This window comes from Mirounga leonina, unplaced genomic scaffold (genome assembly GCF_011800145.1).
Source record: "Mirounga leonina isolate KUSES-001 unplaced genomic scaffold, KU_Mleo_1.0 Mir_82, whole genome shotgun sequence".
NCBI classification, from domain to species: Eukaryota; Metazoa; Chordata; class Mammalia; order Carnivora; family Phocidae; genus Mirounga; species Mirounga leonina.
This window is the reverse complement of record NW_023270825.1, coordinates 11,039,791-11,057,584: the sequence shown is the minus strand read 5'-3', so window position 1 is coordinate 11,057,584 and position 17,794 is coordinate 11,039,791. Positions and strand designations below refer to the sequence as shown.

The 17,794-nt window shown below is 53.7% G+C and overlaps 1 protein-coding gene across 1 annotated transcript; it reads left to right on the top strand.

The window, feature by feature from the left end:
• The first annotated feature begins 5,610 nt into the window (after positions 1 to 5,610).
• On the top strand, positions 5,611 to 17,791 carry CHGA (chromogranin A). The gene is made up of 7 exons (XM_034992412.1): positions 5,611 to 5,656; positions 6,457 to 6,503; positions 8,890 to 8,983; positions 9,832 to 9,900; positions 12,216 to 12,311; positions 14,792 to 15,270; positions 17,708 to 17,791. Exons 1-7 carry the CDS (start codon positions 5,611 to 5,613, stop codon positions 17,789 to 17,791), a joined length of 915 nt encoding a protein of 304 aa, XP_034848303.1.
• Positions 17,792 to 17,794: the final 3 nt, after the last annotated feature.

The following is a 17,794-nucleotide window of genomic DNA, read 5'->3' as shown; positions in this document are numbered from 1 at the left end:
TGGATTGGTGCAAAGTAAATTGAAAACCTTCCAGAAGGGATTCACCATTCGAGATGCCATTAAGAACATTCATGATTCACCAGAAGAGATCAAAATATCAACATTCACAGGAGTTTGGAAAAAGTGGATTCCAAATTTCACGGATGATTTTGAGGGGTTCAAGACCTCAGTGGAGGAAGAAACTGCAGATGTGACAGGAAGAGCAAGAGAATTAGAATTAAAAGTGGAACTTGACTTACTTCAATCTCATGATAAAACTGTAACGGATGAGGAGTTGATTCTTACAGAAGAGTAAAGAAAGTAATTTTTAAAAGTTTATTTATTTTTTAGAAATCTCTACACCCAACATGGGGCTCAAACTTACAACCCAGAGATCAAGAGTGGCATGCTTCTCCAACTGAGCCAGCCAGGTGCCCAAGAAAGTGATTTTTTTGCAATGGAATGTACTCCTGGTGAAGAGGCTGTGAAGATTGTTGAAATGACAACAACAGATTTAGAATATTACGTAAATTTAGTTGATAAAGCAACGGCAGGGTTTGAGAGGATTGAATCCAATTTTGAAAGTTCTACTGTGGGTAAAATGCTACCAGACAGCATCACATGCTACAGAGAAATTATTCCTGAAAGGAAGAGTCAATAGATGATACAAACTTCACTCTTATTTTAAGAAATCACCCCAGCCACCCCAACCTTCAGCAACCACTACCTTAATCAGTCATAGGCATCGACATCAAGGCAAGACCCTCCACTGCTTGCTGAAAGCTCAGATGATGGTCAGCACTTTTTAGCAATGAAGTATTTTTTAATTAAGTTATATACATGGGTTTTTTTTTTTTTTTTTTTTTTAGACAGAATGCTATGGAACACTTAACAGACTACAGTATAGTGCAAGCATGGCTTTCATATGCACTGGAAAACCAAACACTTCATTGACTCACTTTATTGTAGTGGTCTGGAACTGAACCACAATAGCTCCAAGGTATGCCTGTATGTACTTAGCTATAACCAAAACACATTTTATGCATGAATCAAAATTTGGCATCAGATCTGGGAAACTGTCAAGGGGAACCAGTGAGCAGTGAGTATGTGCCCAAACCATTGGAGCTCAAACATGATTCTAAGATGGGCTGCTAAGCCCACCTTTGGAGCATATCATATTCTTCTGATTCCCTCTTCCTGCATAATTAATGAAGAGTTAACCACATCTTGGTTTTCTGTCCCAGGCCTTTGCATTTCAGTAGGAGTAAGTCACAGTAAGAACATTTGTCTGGGGGAAAAAATAAGGACCTGACCATGAGTACTGGAGGAGAGGTATTTGTTATGACCAGAGGCAGCTCCAGAATGTCAAGATAAAAGGAGCTCAGGGGCAGTGACCTGATTAGAAGTGGGGGCTAGGAACTTGTCCAAAGCTGAATATACAAAGCAAGGACATGACTTTGATGGAGATTGTATGTATACCCTTACAGCAATAAAAAATAGGCTTTCTCCGAGCTTCATCCACTTAAAGTTGCAAAAACATCTATTGTCTTTCTCAAACAATGAGAAGTCCAAGAAAACCTGAAGGTAATATATATATATATTTTTTGGTGGGGGTTGCTGATGGGGATTTGTTAAAATAGGCTAGTAGAAGGTTGGGGCCTGGGAAGGGGAGCAGAGAGTGACAAGAGACAGATGGCTGGCCCCCAGACTCTACCATTTCCTAGCTGTGTGACCTTGAGTCACTCCATCTCTCCGAGCTTTGGCCTCTGCATATGACAAAGAGAGATACTGATAATTAAGCCACAAGTTTATTGTAGAGATGAAATGAAATAACACATATAAAGCCCTGTAGCAGATGTCGGTGTCCCACCTATGTCCCCTCGGGCCACCTTGGAGGTTACCTGTAGACAGGCTTACTTCTCTTACAGAACTCCATCTGTAAGCAAGTATAATAATGGCACCTACTTCATAGGGCTGTTAATGTGAACTGTTAGGACAGTGCCTGGTTCTTAGCAAGTTTTCTACAAGGGTTAGTTTGTGTCGTCATCCCCCTGGGTTGTGTAGTACAGCATATTAATTGTCCTCCAGTATTCCCTCTTCTTTTAGTAATCAGAACCACTCCCAATGGCTCCCCAGCCTCCCTTTCAACAAGGTATGTCCATGTGCCTAAGGTCTAGCCAATGGGGTTGTGAGAAGTGATCAGGCAAGTTCTGTATCATATCCTTACAAAGAAGCTGCTTGGCCTCCATCTACCCTTTGCCCCCTTTGCCACGGTAGAGAGATATCGGGAACTGAAGTAGCTACCTTGGTATCAAAGACGGAAATCTCACATTGAGAATGGCAGAACCACACCACTGTGTACTTCTGGGCTGTTGTATGTGAGAGAAACGAGATCCCATTTTACTCCACTGTATTTTAGGGTCCTTTTTTTTTCCAGCAGCATATCCTTATCTAACTAATCCAGCCCAAAGCCCAAAGATGAGATCAAGGGATGGGAGTTTTTTCCTTCTTTAATTCTTCGTTGTGCCTATCACACATCCGGCACTAGGCCAGGAACTGACATCACAGATGAGCAGGATGCAGACCAAACACCATGGAGCTCAAAGTGCAATGAGACGGAAGGATCTAAAGACAAAAATTTCAGCCTTCTGTGGTAAGTGTTGTGGAGGCAGAGAGGAGGGAGAAATTACTTCAGGTCCTAAAAGGTAAGGAAGAGTTTGTCAGGCCATAGAGGAGGGAGGGGGATGGTAATTGGGAGGCATTCCAGGGAGAGCTAACAGTATGTGAGAAATCATGAGACGGGGGAATCATGGGCATTTGGGCAAAACAAGCTCTAGGCCCAACTTTACCATTCACTTGGTAGGTTCACTTTAACATCTGGGGTCTCCTTTTCCAAATCTGCAAAGTAGGATCAAAACTTCCATTCGGGCCACCTGGGTGGCTCAGCCAGTTAAGCGTCATCTGCCTTCGGCTCAAGTCAAGATCCCAGGGTCCTGGGATCGAGTCCCACGTAGGGCTCCCTGCTTAGCAGGGAGTCTGCTTCTCCCTCTCCCTCTGCCTTTTCCCCCACTTGTGCTCTTGCTCGCTCTCTCTCAAATAAATAAATAAAATCTTAAAAAAACAAACAAACAAACAACACTTCTGTTCTACTTTAGGCCTCAGGGTATGTGTATACAATTGTTCTTTAAAATAGCAAGAACAGGGTGCCTGGGTGGCTCAGTTGGTTAAGTGACTGCCTTCGGCTCAGGTCATGATCCCAGGGTCCTGGGATCGAGTCCCACATCGGGCTCCCTGCTCGGCGGGAGGCCTGCTTCTCCCTCTCCCACTCCCCCTGCTTGTGTTCCTGCTCTCGCTGTCTCTGTCTCTGTCAAATAAATAAATAAAATCTTTAAAAAAAAATAAAAATAAAAAAATAAAAATAAAATAGTAAGAACAGAAACAAAAACAAACAAACAAGCAAACCAGGAAATCTATCTGTACATTAGTCAAACAAATTGGGGCACGCAATAGATTGTGGTGGACAGCTATACTCAGTCTGTATGATTGGACTCTGGAGAGGAATCTGCCGCCCATTCAGGGTGACCCCACATCAGAAGGGCCTGGTGCATGTAATCTGTCAATGCTCAGCTGAGGTCTTTTGCTGGGAACTGCTCTTTACCAAGGGAGCCACCTCAACGAAGACTATAGAATACTGTATATACTTTAAAATCATTGATGCTTATCGCTGGGGGGTGCCAGTATGGCATTTTCCTGCATTTCTGTGCATTTTCCAAGTTTTTGAGATGGACTGTATGTTACTATTCAGCTATATTTTCCAGGTCCCTTTCACCCTATCTCCTTGCTACTCCTTGAACGTGCCAGACACATTCTCTCCACCAGACATTTGCACTTGCCGTTCCCTCAACTGGAGCCCCCTGCCCCTGGACACATGCAACCTCCTTCCTCATCACCTCCAGATCTTTGCTGAAACATCACCTCCTTGGTCAAGACTTCTCAGACCCACCCCATTTAAAACATAGCCCTGCCCCTCCCAACACACCCACCCCCCTTCCCTGCTTCATTTTTGTTCATAGCGCTTGTTCCCACCTGACAACTGTGTATTTCACCTCTTTACTTATTCATCACCTGTCTTCACCCTTTAGAATGTAAACTCCATAAGAATCAGACCTTTGTCTGTTTGTTCACTGCTGTATCCTCAGCACCTAGCATAGCTGAGTGCTGTTCTAAGATGTTCTAAGCACATAGTAGGTGCTAAACAAATAGTGGCTGAATGAAAGAATAAATACATGAAAAGGATCATTTCAGTGTCCTCTGAGCTCCTGTCAGGTCTTCCTTTGGGGGCAGGAGTGGGCACAGGGTGGGGCAGGAAGTAGGGAATAGCAGGAGCAGATGTGGGGAGAGCGTCGCAGGAAGAAGGAGGCTTTGGACAATGCCAACTGGTGCCAAACTCTAGCCCAGATATCAGGTTTACTATGACACTGGGGTCAGGTGGCAAAGGGCTTCCAATGTGTCATCCAGGTTGGGAGCAGCAATGTGGCCCCAGGGCAGAGGGACACAAACCAAGAAACCAACCTGACACACAAAACACCCAGATGTTGAGAACACTCAAAGAGACGTGAGACACAGTGGGTTACCAGTAGCAAGAAGGTGATCCTACGAGACTGAACTAGGGCTAATGAGTCCAAGTTACAACTCCTATTTTGGGTTGATACCAAGAGCTGTCCCCCATTCCTGCCTCGCCCCACCCCCACTCCCATGAGAGCTGTCCAACAAGGGCCAGAGCCCAGGATGCACTCATTCATCCCTGGCTTGGCCTTTCTGTCAGTACCTTCAACAGTTCTCTATTAAATGTGTTTACTCTGCCAGCTGCCGAACTCAGCGCTGTGAAAGCAATGGTGACCAAACATTTTCAAATAAATACATACATACACCATTATAAATTGTGAAGGCACAAAAGTGGGTTGTCAGAGAGAGGAAGGCCTTCCTCAAACAGGGGGTCGGGAGGCCTCTCTAGGACTCCCGAGATATTTGAGGGAGCCCTGAGCGGTGAGCAAGCCTCCAGACTCTTATCAGGGGAGGGGCGTCCCCGCAGAGGGAACCTCAGGAGCATGAAGTGGCGCTCTAGAGCTGGTCGGGACCTCAGTGTACATCGGAGGTACACGCGGCCCAGAGACTGGGAAAGACTTGCCCACAGACAGCAAGTCGGTGGAACCTTCGAGGGGTGGAGGGTCAGCCGAGGCCCCTTGCCACCTCCTGGAAGCCAGATAACCGCCTCGCAGCCAGACCCAAGAGCGGTGAGAGGCGGAGACCAGAAGCGAGAGGCGTGAGACTAAGGGCGGAGCGAGCTGCGGCCGGACCCCAGAGGGGTGGGGAAAAGGGGGCAGGGGCGGTCCCGATGACGTCATTTCCGGGGCCGGGGGTTTATAAATTCCTGCAGTACCAGAGCCCAGTGAAGAGAGGCTGGTGGGTGGACAGACAGACGGACGCAGCCTGGAAAGCTGAGACCTCCGCCCCCAATCCGCGCCAGCGCCGCCACAACCCGCCCCCAGGCCGCCCGTCCAGCCAGCCCTCGCCAGCGTGCCTGCCGTGCCCGGCCCCAGACCGCCAGCTGCTCGGCGCCTCGGGATCGCCATGCGCTCCGCCGCTGTCCTGGCGCTTCTGTTGTGCGCCGGGCAAGGTGAGCGAGCGCGGGGTCTCGTGGGAGAGAGTCCTCGGCGCCCCTGCCTGCCCTGAGGTCCAGGCCCCGCGCAGCGCCGCGCGCCCCTCGTCCCTCGTCCCTCCCCTCCCGCGCGGCGAGTTTTCAGCACCGCGGACAGCACCTCAGCCTCCCTGCTGACCCCGAACCCGCAGACCGGACTCTTTGGGCCTGACTTCTGACCCCGCGGGGCAGGACCCTCTGGCGCCCCCACCCCATATCTGGGCTCGACATCTCGACTGCATCTGGGCTAGTTCTGGCCCCGTGCTATGGCTGGCCAAGGTCACTGGGGGAGATGGGAGAACCCTTGCTGGCTCCCACTCTAGCCTCTCTTTCTCTTCTCTCCTCTTGCTCTCCCCATCTTTCCGCCCTTGGCTTCTATCTCTCCGTATCATCTCTCACAATCCTCCTCCTCCTCCTCGTCTCTTTCCCCACACCTCTGGGGTCTCTCTTCCTCTCCCCGCTTCCTTCTCCACCCCAATCCCACTCAGTCGCTGGCCTTGTTTTCATAGCACTAGCCTTCAGCTCCCCGCCCCGCCCCCCCAGCAGGAGCTCTCCCAAAGGGAAGCGTTAGGGAGCTCAGTGCAGCCTCTGGGGACCATCTCCGTGGGGGCAGCCGCCAGGGAAGGGAAACAAAATCAACCCCAGCATCTCATTGGGTGGGGGCAGTTTTGAGGGGGGGCACTGGGGTGAATGGGCCCCCTATAAACCCAAGCCAGGGAAGGACTGCGCTCGCCCCTCAGAGCAGAGGAGTCACCCCAGCACTCTCTTTTTCTTCCCAGTCATTGCCCTTCCTGTGAACAGCCCTATGAATAAAGGAGACACTGAGGTAAGAAGGGGTACGGGGATGCCCCGGGATGGTGGGTAGGAGGCTCCAGTGGACACCTCACAGCCAGGTTTTGGGTAGCTGCAGGAGTGAGTCTGGCATAAAGCCAAGAGCCAGCACTGCGGCTGCTGAGCCTGGGGACAGCTTGCGAAAGAAGATATCAAAGATTGCTAGATTTCCCTGCCATCCTGCGGTGGGGACTTCCCCAGCTCCCTCCGAGCTGGGTATGCTGCCGATGGGGCCTGTGCCTTAGCTACTGGGCCAAGGTGTCAGGCTATAGCCTTGAACGCTCCAAATCTGGCAGGCCCAGGCTGAGCTGCTGGGGGGTGCTTCCTGTGGTTGTGGGTTGTGGCTGCCACAGATCTGCAAGGACGGTCTTCACTTCTCTGGCTCTGGCCTCCCTCTTTGATCTTCCCCTCCTCCCAAGGCTCTGCTAGCAACCCCCGCCCCCTAGGCACTCGAGCCCTCGATCTCCCAAAGGGTCACAATGAAAACACTCTTGATCATGGCTTCTATACCCAGGGTCCTGGCCATTTGGGGCTGATGGTGGATGTCCCTCAGGAAAGGGCCTTAGGAGATACTAGTGGGGGGCTCTGCAGCCAGCGAGACACTCTCTATTGGGTGTATACTTGGAATTCATTCATGTCTGGGCTGGGGCTGTTTTTCCAGTCTCTGGTGCTTGCAGATACCCCCACTTGCGACCCAGAGAAATTTCTACCCGTCACCTTCTCAGGAGCTGTTTTCTTCCATTCTGAAGAGGCTATGGTTCAACCCAAAACATCAAAGCAATTCCAACCTCTGTTTGCTCAATTATATTTCCTGTGTTTTACTTGCAGACAAGCCTGTATAGAAGTCTCTACCGCTCTTATACTGTTCGGTCTTAGTAAAATTCCTTAACTTCTCTGAGCTTCCCCTCTTCCCATCTACAGTATTTCCCTTGAGGGAAGTTGTGAGAGTAGGAATCATAGATGTAAGGCACCTGGCAAATAGCAGGTCCTCAGTTAATGGGCACCTTAGGGTGCTTATTATTATCCATAATAAGGAGCTCTGAAGGGAAACCCTAAGGTGCCCATTAACTGAGGACCTGCTATTTGCCAGGTGCCTTACATCTATGATTTATCCATATCCAGTTCCTCTCTCCCAAAATCTGTCCTCATGGACTGGTGGTTATCTGACATTCCCAGTGTAAGGTCCATGGATGCAGGGAGATGCAGGGTACAGGCTGCAGGGTTCTTCTTACCAGATCCTTTATGGGAGACACTTCGGTCCCCATACTCTACCCGGCAGCCAGGGTCGGGAGCACCATAACGTCTGGTGAAGACATAAATGTTCCATCCTACGATGCTGTGACTACTGTAGAGCCTGTTTGCCAGTTTGCCATCCTGAGTTTTTGGATGGGTTGCTTTGGCATCCCATCGACGCGGCCTGCCACCCCCTCAGTCCCCACCAGCATTGCCTGGTGCATGTCTGACACTTCCCGATTTCCTGTCCTGCTCTAGCAGCTGAAGCTGGTTGGAAGCTGTGAATCCCTCCCTTGGTGTGTGTGGCACTTCGCGCTTTGTAGAGTGTTTTCCCATCTGTTTCTGATCACCCTGGGAGGGGAGTTGGGAAAGTCTTCTCGCTCTCATTGTACAAATGAGCAAATTGAGGCTCAGAGAGGTCAAGTCATGTGTCCAAGGTCACTCAGCTAGGATACTGCACTGCAGTTGGCACGACCTTCAAAGATCCATTTATCAGCTGCCTGGTTATCCACAGCACCTTGCTGGGCACTGGACAAAACTTTCAGAGATCTGACTTCTGTTGGCCTGGGATGGATACCCAGATGTAGCTGATGTGTGCCCACATCCAGCCACAGGATTCATCCCATGGGGAAACACAGCCAAACCGTGAGGCTGTCACTCCCTGCATGTGACAACATCATGGGTTTTGGGAGACAGTGATCCAAGTCCTGTTTTCAGGCAGGGTAGAGCCAGGGAAGGTCTTTGTTCTCTGGGCCGTCCAGAAATACTTCCTGGAGATAGTTGACTTTGGGGGCATCTGTAAGACTAAAGTACTCCTGCAAGACATACCTTAACGCCCAGGAGTGGCTCGCCCATCTTTAGAGAACCACTTGGTACCTGGTACCAGGTACTCACCCCCACCATGTCCCACCTTAGAGGGGCAGCTGCTGGCCAGATGATTAGAGCACCTGGCATGTGGCAAATACCATTCTATGATCGCTATTATTGTCTGGCTAAGAATGCAGAGCTGTGCCCCTGAGACAGGAATCCATGGGCTTCTGAAGACAAAAGCAAATGCCCCTATATTCTCATTAGAAATTTGCCCTGGAGTCTCGGGGGCTGAGCCCCATACACAAGCCAAGCCCCACCTGCCCCCACTCTCTCCCTAGGTGATGAAGTGCATCGTGGAGGTCATCTCTGACACGCTCTCCAAGCCCAGCCCCATGCCTGTCAGCCAGGAGTGTTTCGAGACACTCCGAGGAGGTACGGGCTAGGCTGGTGGGCGGGGGGGGGGGGGGGGGGGGCGGCGGCTACTGTCTGTGGGGCTGGGAGGTGAGGATATGGGTGTGTGGCTTTGTGCAGAATCCAGTGATCAAGCACCTGCCCTGGCCAGGTCTGGGCTAGTGTCAGGGAGGTAGAGAGATGAGGGGGTCACAGCCCCGTGCTCCTGGAGCTTACAGACTAGCAGATGGAACAGATAGGAACACAGTTAACTAGAATTCTGGGCAGGATGAACCCAGGGCTGGAACAGCAAGCCACCTTGTCCACCCTGCGGACAGAGATGTTGTGTTGCTATATCCCCAGAGCCCAGGAAAGCTGCCGGTACCTGGCAGACAATCTATAGGCTTGTGATGACTAAAGGAGCGTCGTAGGTGGGCATGGCAAGGACAAAGTGTTTCCAACCAAGCAGTCAAGCTTTGCCTAGCTGTTGGAGGGCTCCACCATGAGCACTGGGGTTGGACTTTCAGAGAAAAGTTGAAAATCAATAGAAAAAATCAAGAAAGGGTAGTCCAGGTGGAGTAGACCCTTGAGCAGACACAGAGATGGGAAAATGTGGGGCAGAGACACCCCTCCCTCTCCGGAGGGCCTGCCATCTCTCAGGTGAGGTCTGGGGGCCAGGCCGGCGGCTGACTTTCTGAGGCTGTAGGAAGCGTCGGCTCCTTGGGAAAGAGGCCACCTCCAAAGTGGTATCTCAAGACCTGATCTTGCAGCTGCTACCCAGGTTTTGAGTTTCCAAAATAAATTCCTTGTGCTCAGCTGAAAATATTGATGGTAATCTCTTTCTCGGCTCTTCTCTGGAAACCACCCATAACGACTCTCCTTCACTGCAGATGAGCGGATCCTCTCAATCCTGCGACATCAGAATTTGCTGAAAGAGCTCCAAGACCTTGCTCTCCAAGGTATTTTCCAGTCCCTGAATAGGAATCTGGGTAAATTCCAGTAATTGAGAGAAAACCAGGGTGGAAGTTTGTGCAAGGTCCTAGTTCTCTCTGATTTGGTTATTTCCTTGCAATTATAGAAAGGTGGGCTCCTCCCTGCCACCTGGTCCGATTTGTCATTGACACAGCTAAATAGATTAAGGCCCAGAGAGGTTGAGTGACTTGTCCAAGGTCACACAGTAAGTTAAGGACATGCCAAGACCAGATGCAGCTCGCCTAACACCCCGCCATCTCTAGCGATCAGCCATTTAGGTGGAGGCACTTTTAAGACTAGGTCGCAGAGAGGATCTCTTTCTTCTGTTAACTGAAGAGCAAACTGGTCTCCAGGAGAGAGGAGGAGCCCCTTTCCTCTTGTGAGCTTCTTCTCAAGGGGTAGATGGGGGAAGCAAGGTCTTGCTTGCCCCCAAAACACAGACCAGACTTTCAGCATGCTTTAGAATAAAATAGGTCTTTCTCTAAGAGATTAAGAAAATCCACTGATACTCTTGGGAATGGAGTGACTTTGTGAGGTAGTGAGCTCCTTGTCACTGAGGATATTCAAACAGAGCCTGGACAGGAGTCTGGGATGGAGTGTTAGGCTGATGTCATCCCACAGATGCCCACCCCCAGATTCCTTCGTGGATTCATGGGAGGCACAGAGACAGACTCCCTGGGGAGTTGGGAAAAAAATGGGTTCTGGCCCTGCATACGCCCCACGCTGATGCCCTGTGGGAAGCAGCTGCTTATCTGGGGGCAGGCCCCTGGCCCTGGGCCTCTCCCTGGGCACGGGCCCTCCGCCAGGAATCGCACATCGGCTTCCCAAGGAAGTGAGGGCCTGTCTTCAGGGCTGGGCTTCAGTCTTGGGTGGGGTGGGGTGGGAGGCACAAAAGCTGCTCCAGCTCGGGGGCGCCCCCACTCTGAGGCCCTTGGACAGACCAGGCCACCTGTGAGAATGGGTGCTGGGAGTGTGAGGTGCGTGCCTGGCACAGAGTGGGTGCTGGCTGGGGCCATGACTATCACTGCCTGTCTTATTCATTTCATCTTCGTTGACCCTGGTGGGGTTTTTTTTAGCTAAACATTAAATATTTTATTGCAATATGATAATTTAAAAATTACATATTGAATGACTAATGTATTACATTTAAATAATTAAATACAGTGTCAACAGAGACTGTTATAGGAGGATGTGTCCTGAAATGTCCGCATACACACAGATGCGTGTGTATCCGTTAGGAGCAGTTTTCAATACGCGACCATATTACTGTTTTCTATTAAAAGAGGACGGGACATAGCTATGTGTCTGTCTGTCCGTCCACCCACCCAGCCATCTGTCCACTCCCTCTTCTGCACTCTCAGAGCGACTTCTGCATACGTCTGTCTTAGCGCTTCCCAAGCAGCACCCCTGTCCTGTGGGTGAGCACCCTCAGCTCGGAGAGCTTGGGTTACCCAAGATCACATAGTGAAGAATGACCAGGAGGTGTGAGCCGAGGTCTGCTTGGGGTCAAGTCCGGGCAGGTGCCGCCGTGGCAGGTGCCTCTAGCCACCCCAGAAATTCCCAGCGTGGGGAAAACCGCAGCAGCGTCTGCAGAGTTGGCCTGGCTGAGAGGCCATCGTCTGGAACCAGGCACGGATGGGGACAGTCGGGGGAGGTAGCAGCAGTCCGGGGCCAGTGCAGGGAGAGGGATGCATGGATCACAGCAGCAGGTGGAGCTCAGGTACCTGCTGGACCTTCTCCCAAAGAGACTTACGGGGTCCAGGGGAGCAGGGCTTGCCTGGTTCAAGGTCCCCCATGAGGGGACAGATGAGCAGTCACTGTGATCTCCTGCTGCAGGGTCCCCCTAGCTACCAGCCAGGTGCAGAGGGCCCCCACTCTCTGCTCCCACCCCTGGGACCCTCTGCTGCGAGTCTCTGTTGCTGTCCAAGGCAGCAGATAAGGCTTGTTTGCATTTCCCAGGTGAGAAACGTGAGCATGGAGAGGTGCGGTGGCTGCCTGATGGGCCCCAGCTGGGAGAGGGCAGGGGCAGCCAGCAACCCCCCCCGCAACCTGGAGCTCTTGCCCCCTTCGATGTCTTGTTCAGCAGGCTTGGAACATGACGTGCCCAGTTTACAGATAAGGAAATGGAGGCCTTCACGCTCACAAATATGCCAGGGTTGGGCTTGGCCAAATAGGACTTTCTCTCCTTTCCCTCCCTCCCTCCCTCCCTCCCTCCCTCCCTCCCTCCCTTCCTTCCTTCCTTCCTTCCTTCCTTTCCTTCCTTCCTTCCTTCTTCCCCCCCCCACCCCTTTTCTCATACCAGGTGCCAAGGAGAGGGCACATCAGAAGAAACACAGCAGTTTTGAGGATGGACTCTCAGACGCTCTTGAGAAGCAGAATGACCAGGCGGAGCTGAAAGGTCAGTGCCGGCCAGTCTAGCCAGAGGCTGGGGAGCGAGGAGATAAGTAGTTACAAGATCAAAGATTCCTAGGGGTCAAGGAGCCCCTCCTTTAGGCACTGTAAGGTACCTAGCTATCATTTCGATCTTCCCTGTACAAATGGGGAAACTGAGGCCCAGAGAGATTTAAGTACCTTGTCCAAGATAAGCAGCATAACTAGAGATGGGAATCTGGGTCTGTCTCACTACAGAGCCCTAGGGTGGTCCTGCCTACCCACCGCAGGGGCTCACACTCGGGGCAGGTTCAACGCTGGATCTTCCCAGAGGCCACTGCAGCAGGAACCCCCACCCCCACCACGCAGCACCTGTCCTCCTGGGATTTGGTGGTGCCTCAGCCGAGTCTTGTTGTAGGAAGATCCCGGAAGAATAGGTCTCAAATACTAAATGAACCTGGATCATCTTTCTTGAAGCCAGAGAGCTTCTAAAGGTCAAAGAGATCATGGCTTAGGTCAACGGGATGCCCTAGTACTCATCCCCCTGCCTGGATCAGCCACGAACTGCCCCCGCAGGGCCTGCTATTTGCATGTGGAAGGTGGGTGGATAGGCCAGCTTCTAGGATCAGGGATCTCAGTGGACTTCCATCTGGGGTACCTGGAAGCTTTGATGGGAGAGGTAGCTATGCGTCAGCACAAAGAGCACCCTGTACTTGGCCTTTGGAGACTTGGATTCAAGGCCCTGCTGCTTACAGGCTGTGAGCATGGACAGGTCACCTGACCTGCCCGAGGGTCAGGGAGAGCTTCTGTGGACAGGATGGGAACACTCTCACCCCGGGTCCTGGACAAACGGTGGAATGTACTTAATAGCACTTGGTCCAACAGTCCTCATTCTAGGGTCGGGAGGGATTTTTACTGTGAAAAGGCAGCCACCAGAAAATGCTTTTTAATGAAACCGTACAAATAGGAATTGAGCACTTCCACAGGACACTCAAGCCCCACGTGGAGGAGAGAATGAAGTTGCAGTAATGGTGCCTCTTACACAGAGAGGTTAAGGTGCCTCCCCAAGCTCACACAGCAATTCAGCTGATGTCCTAATTTTCGATTCTGAGGTCACTTTCAAGGTGTTTTGTTTTGTTTTGTTTAAATCACTTCCTGCTTTAAGAAGTAGAATCCCAAAGAAAGAAACATAAGCCAGTTGTGCTCAGGTCAAACCCAGACACAGAGCAGGTGACACTAATTCTATCATGAGTATCATGGGCCAGACTGGATGGAAGCCTAAAGATACAATGACCAAGTTCTGAAATCGGGCTCTCAGGAGACCCCGTGTGCAGCCTGGTCCTCAGGACCTGACTGTTGTTTCCACAGAGGTGACGGGCGAGGCGTCCCCCAAGGATGCTGCGGAGAAAAGAGAGGATTCTAAAGACACAGAGAAGGGTGGAGACACAGATGGAGCCAGGCCCCAGGCCTCCCCGGAGCCTGGCCAGGGGTCAAAGGTCGAGGAGGACAGCCAGGCCCCGGGGGAGCAGGAGGTCGCCAACACCGACCCCCCAGACAACCTTCCCAGCCAGAAACACCCAGGCCCACAGGCCGAGGAGGACAGCAAGAGCCTCCCCCAGGGCCTGGCGGACAGAGAGAAGGGCGTGGGTGCGGAGCGAGGGCAGCAGGCCAAGCGAGAAGAGGAGGAGGAAGAGGAGGAGGCCACAGAGGCTGGAGAGAAGGCTGTCCTTGAAGAAGAAAGCCCCACCGAGGCATTTAACCCCCACCCAAGCCTTGGTTACAAGGAGATCCAGAGGAGTGAGAGTACGTATGATGTCTGCCACCTTAACAAGTGTGTCCGGGAAAGGGCGAGGGTGGGAAGGAGGACCACATCCACAGTTGCATCCCACCTTCACAACAACCCTGCAAGGTAGGTATTGTCTCCATTTTCCAGATGGAAAAACTGAGGCTCAGAGAGGTTAAGTAATCTGCCCAAGGTCACACAGCTAATTTGTAGTAAAAGCTGAGATTCCAACCCGGGTTTGTCTGACTCCAAAACCCTGCATCTCCCACTATTCCTCATAGCCCCTCCCCTCCAACCCAGGAGACCGAGAGGGGCTTTGCAGGGTGGGTGGGCTTCAGGAACGGAGGGACGACGGCATGACAGGTGCAAACAGGCTGGTCTGGGGACAGTCTCAGCTTCACCCAGGGTTTAGGAGAGCCCCTGGCTCCTCATGAGGGCCTTGTCAGGGTCTTTCCTCCCTCCCCAGCTGGGTGGTTCCTGGGTCAGGGGCTTCTTGGGGAGAGAGGGCCCACAGAAGAGACAGGCTCCGGCCAACCCACCCCTCTGAGCTTGGAGGGTCTTGCAAAGTACGCTATCAAGATGGCTTTTTCCTCCAAGTGGAATCATGGACCCTAAGTGTGGTCTGTGGTCACAGCGATGGCCACAGAGAGGCTCCAGGGAGTGGCAGGGACCAGGAAAGCGGTGGTCCCTCCTTCATTCTCCCGCTCTTGTCCCAGTTCCTCCAGGTTGGTCCGAGGCTCTGGCTGTGGATGGAGCCGGGAAGACTGGGGCTGAGGAGGCTCAGCCCCCCGAGGGGAAGGGCGAGCGGGAGCACTCCCGGCAGGAGGAGGAGGAGATAGCTGAGGCCCCTCAAGGCCCCTTCCGGGACGGGAAGAACAGGGAGCTAGAGCCGGAACAGGAGGAGGAACAGCTCTCCAAGGAGTGGGAGGAGGCCAAGCGATGGAGCAGGATGGACCAGCTGGCCAAGGAGCTGACGGCCAAGCAGCGGCTGGAGGGGGAGGACGAGGAGGATGACCCTGACCGCTCCATGAAGCTCTCCTTCCGGGCCCGGGCCTACGACTTCAGGGGCCCTGGGCTGCAGCTGCGCCGAGGCTGGAGGCCGTCCTCCCGGGAGGACAGCGTGGAGGCGGGCCTGCCCCTCCAAGTGCGCGGCTACCCCGAGGAGAGGAAGGAGGAGGAGGGCAGCGCCAACCGCAGACCAGAGGTTGGTATGGGGCGGGTGCCGGCCCCAGGCCAGGCCTCCAGGATGTGGGCCCAGCTAGACGTGCAGCCCTGCCCCCATCGAGGGCACACAGTCCGATCCCGAGGGTCTGAGACCGGAGAAGCACACAGACGGGGGTGCTCTCGGGAGCAGGGCAGAGCTGGGGCAGGGGCAGGGGCAGGGGCAGGGGCAAGGGCGGGTCAGGGCAGGGGGGTGAGCGCAGCCTGGCTCACAGGCAGGCAGGAGAGGGAAATGTTCAGAACAGGTCATGGGAGCAGGAGAGGTAGGGAAGCCGATCCCTGGGGTCTCCGGGTCTCTGTCCCGGAGGTGATAGGCTCTGCAGGTTTGGGGGTGGAGCAAGAATGGAGCTGTGGACAGAGGGAGCTTGGAAAGGAAAGGTCCTGGCAGGGTATGGTCTTGGGGGGGCGTCCCACTGGCCCTGAGAGCCACGAGGGCCTGGGAGGAGGGGTTGTGAAAGAACAGGTGGCGTCCTGGGAAGCCCCAGGGAGCAGGTTGATCCAGCAGCATCCTATCCTGGCCTCCAGGCACACCCTCCTCCTAGGTTCAGACCCGGCCTCCCCCACCTGGGGCAGGGTCAGGACCAGCGGGACCTCGGTGCCTGGTGGTGAGTGGGTGAGGGAGGCACAGATGCACCAGAAGACCTGGGTTCTGCCTCTTCCTAGCTGTGTGACCTTGGGTGGGTTTCTGCCCTCCTCTGAGCCTCTTTGTTTCCCCCAATTGAGAAATAGGGGTAAAGAGTCCTTTCTGCTTACCTTATTATTATGGTCAGAACACACGTGACCTTTCCAAAACCTGGCCATGTCCAGGGATACTTGGTTAGCTCAGTGGGGTGCTGGGACATAGCCCCAGAGGTGAGGAGGTGAAAGTTGGGGTCCCTGGGAGGCAGGCTGGCAACAGCACCTTGGAGCTGGAGGAGGCCTTAGGGGTCTGTGGTCCAGGCCTCAGTGCCCAGATAGGAATCAGGGCCCCGCGGGGGCTGGGACCTCTCCATGGCCCCGGTGCTCTCTGCCCACCCAGAGAAGGATGTGGCCCCTTCCTCGGGTCCCAACCCTCCCTCCACGCTGGGACCAGTTCTTGGAAGCCTGAAAGGAAAAAGACTCCTGGGCAGCTGGAGCTAGGAGAGGTCATCTGTCAATGTCCCCAGGAGACCGCCCTCCAGCCCTAGCTTTGGACCAGGACAAGCCCGGGCACCTTTGATCACCCCGTCCCCCACCCACAGAGGCTGGAGAGAGCAAGGTGCCCTGAGGTGTCTGCAGCTTCCGTTCTCCACGGGCAGAGGGAGCCTGGACTGCAGGGCAGAGGAATGCGGGCCCCAGAGTCATGTGGACAGGACAGGGCAGGGGCCTCCTCCACCCAGCCCGAGGGTCTTCTCAGAAATGCTCCAGCATCACAGAATTCATGCCCCCGGGGCTACTCCAAGACAGAAGGCTCTAGGGCCCCTATTTCCATGACAACCACGTCTGTCTGTTCCAAGTGGCCCCAATGGGTGTCCTCCACCACCTGGCATCCAGCAGGGACCCCGCAAAGACCACCCTCCCCAGGTCAAGACCGTGTGTGGGGGCATGGCCTTCCCTGACTCCTGCTGAGTCCCAGGGCATGGGCTTGTGGACATCAGTCCTGGCTCGGGGGGTCCTGGAAGCTTCCTGAGGCTGGGGCACAGAGCAGGACTCCCAGAAGGGTCCTCTGCCCTGAACCACCCTGGCAGCCAGAGCTGGGCCCCCCCTATGATGAGGACTAAGGAGCCAGGCCCAGCCCTCAGCAGGGAGAGGCAGGGCAGCTCTCACCCCCTCAAGCCTGTGCCAAAGGCCCACGGCCCCTCAGGCAAGGAAGACTGTCCTCGCCCTCGGGGCCACTGTCACAGTCCAGGCCTTGGGAGAGGGGCCTGGGAGGAGCACTGGAGGGCAATGAGGCTTCGTTTTCCACGTGTCTGCCCAGAGCCGTTCAGGAGGAGGCGGGTCTGGATCTGAGGCCACCAGGGGTGGAGTGGGTTCAGGGCCCCTGGTCCCCCTCCATTTCTTTTTTTTTTTTAAAGATTATTTATTTATTTGACAGAGAGAGACAGCGAGAGCAGGAACACAAGCAGGGGGAATGGGAGAGGGAGAAGCAGGCTTCTTGCCGAGCAGGGAGCCTGATGTGGGACTCGATCCCAGGACCCTGGGATCATGACCTGAGCCGAAGGCAGACGCTTAACGACTGAGCCACCCAGGCGCCCTCCCCCTCCATTTCTTGCACACAGTAACCCTCAGTAATCCCAGCAGGGCAGCGTCTCTGTCCCCATGGTATGAATGAAGGCCCTAAGGCTCAGAAAGGCAAAGCCACCTGAGATCACACAGCTAGCCAGCGGCACAACCAGTCTGGCAGACTGCACCGTCCACACGGCCGGCCCAGTCCCTGCAGGAGCCTTGATGTTCCTTCCTAGGACCAGGAGCTGGAGAGCCTGTCGGCCATCGAGGCGGAGCTGGAGAAGGTGGCCCACCAGCTGCAGGCGCTGCGGCGGGGCTGACAC

What these genes read in the sequence shown, in the direction of transcription:
- CHGA (XM_034992412.1), top strand. Translation starts at nt 5,611, where the DNA reads ATGCGCTCCGCCGCTGTCCTGGCGCTTCTGTTGTGCGCCGGGCAAG. An exon ending in TTTCGAGACACTCCGAGGAG is followed by an intron (nt 8,984 to 9,831) that starts GTACGGGCTAGG and finishes CCTTCACTGCAG; the next exon opens with ATGAGCGGATCCTCTCAATC. An exon ending in CCAAGACCTTGCTCTCCAAG is followed by an intron (nt 9,901 to 12,215) that starts GTATTTTCCAGT and finishes TTCTCATACCAG; the next exon opens with GTGCCAAGGAGAGGGCACAT.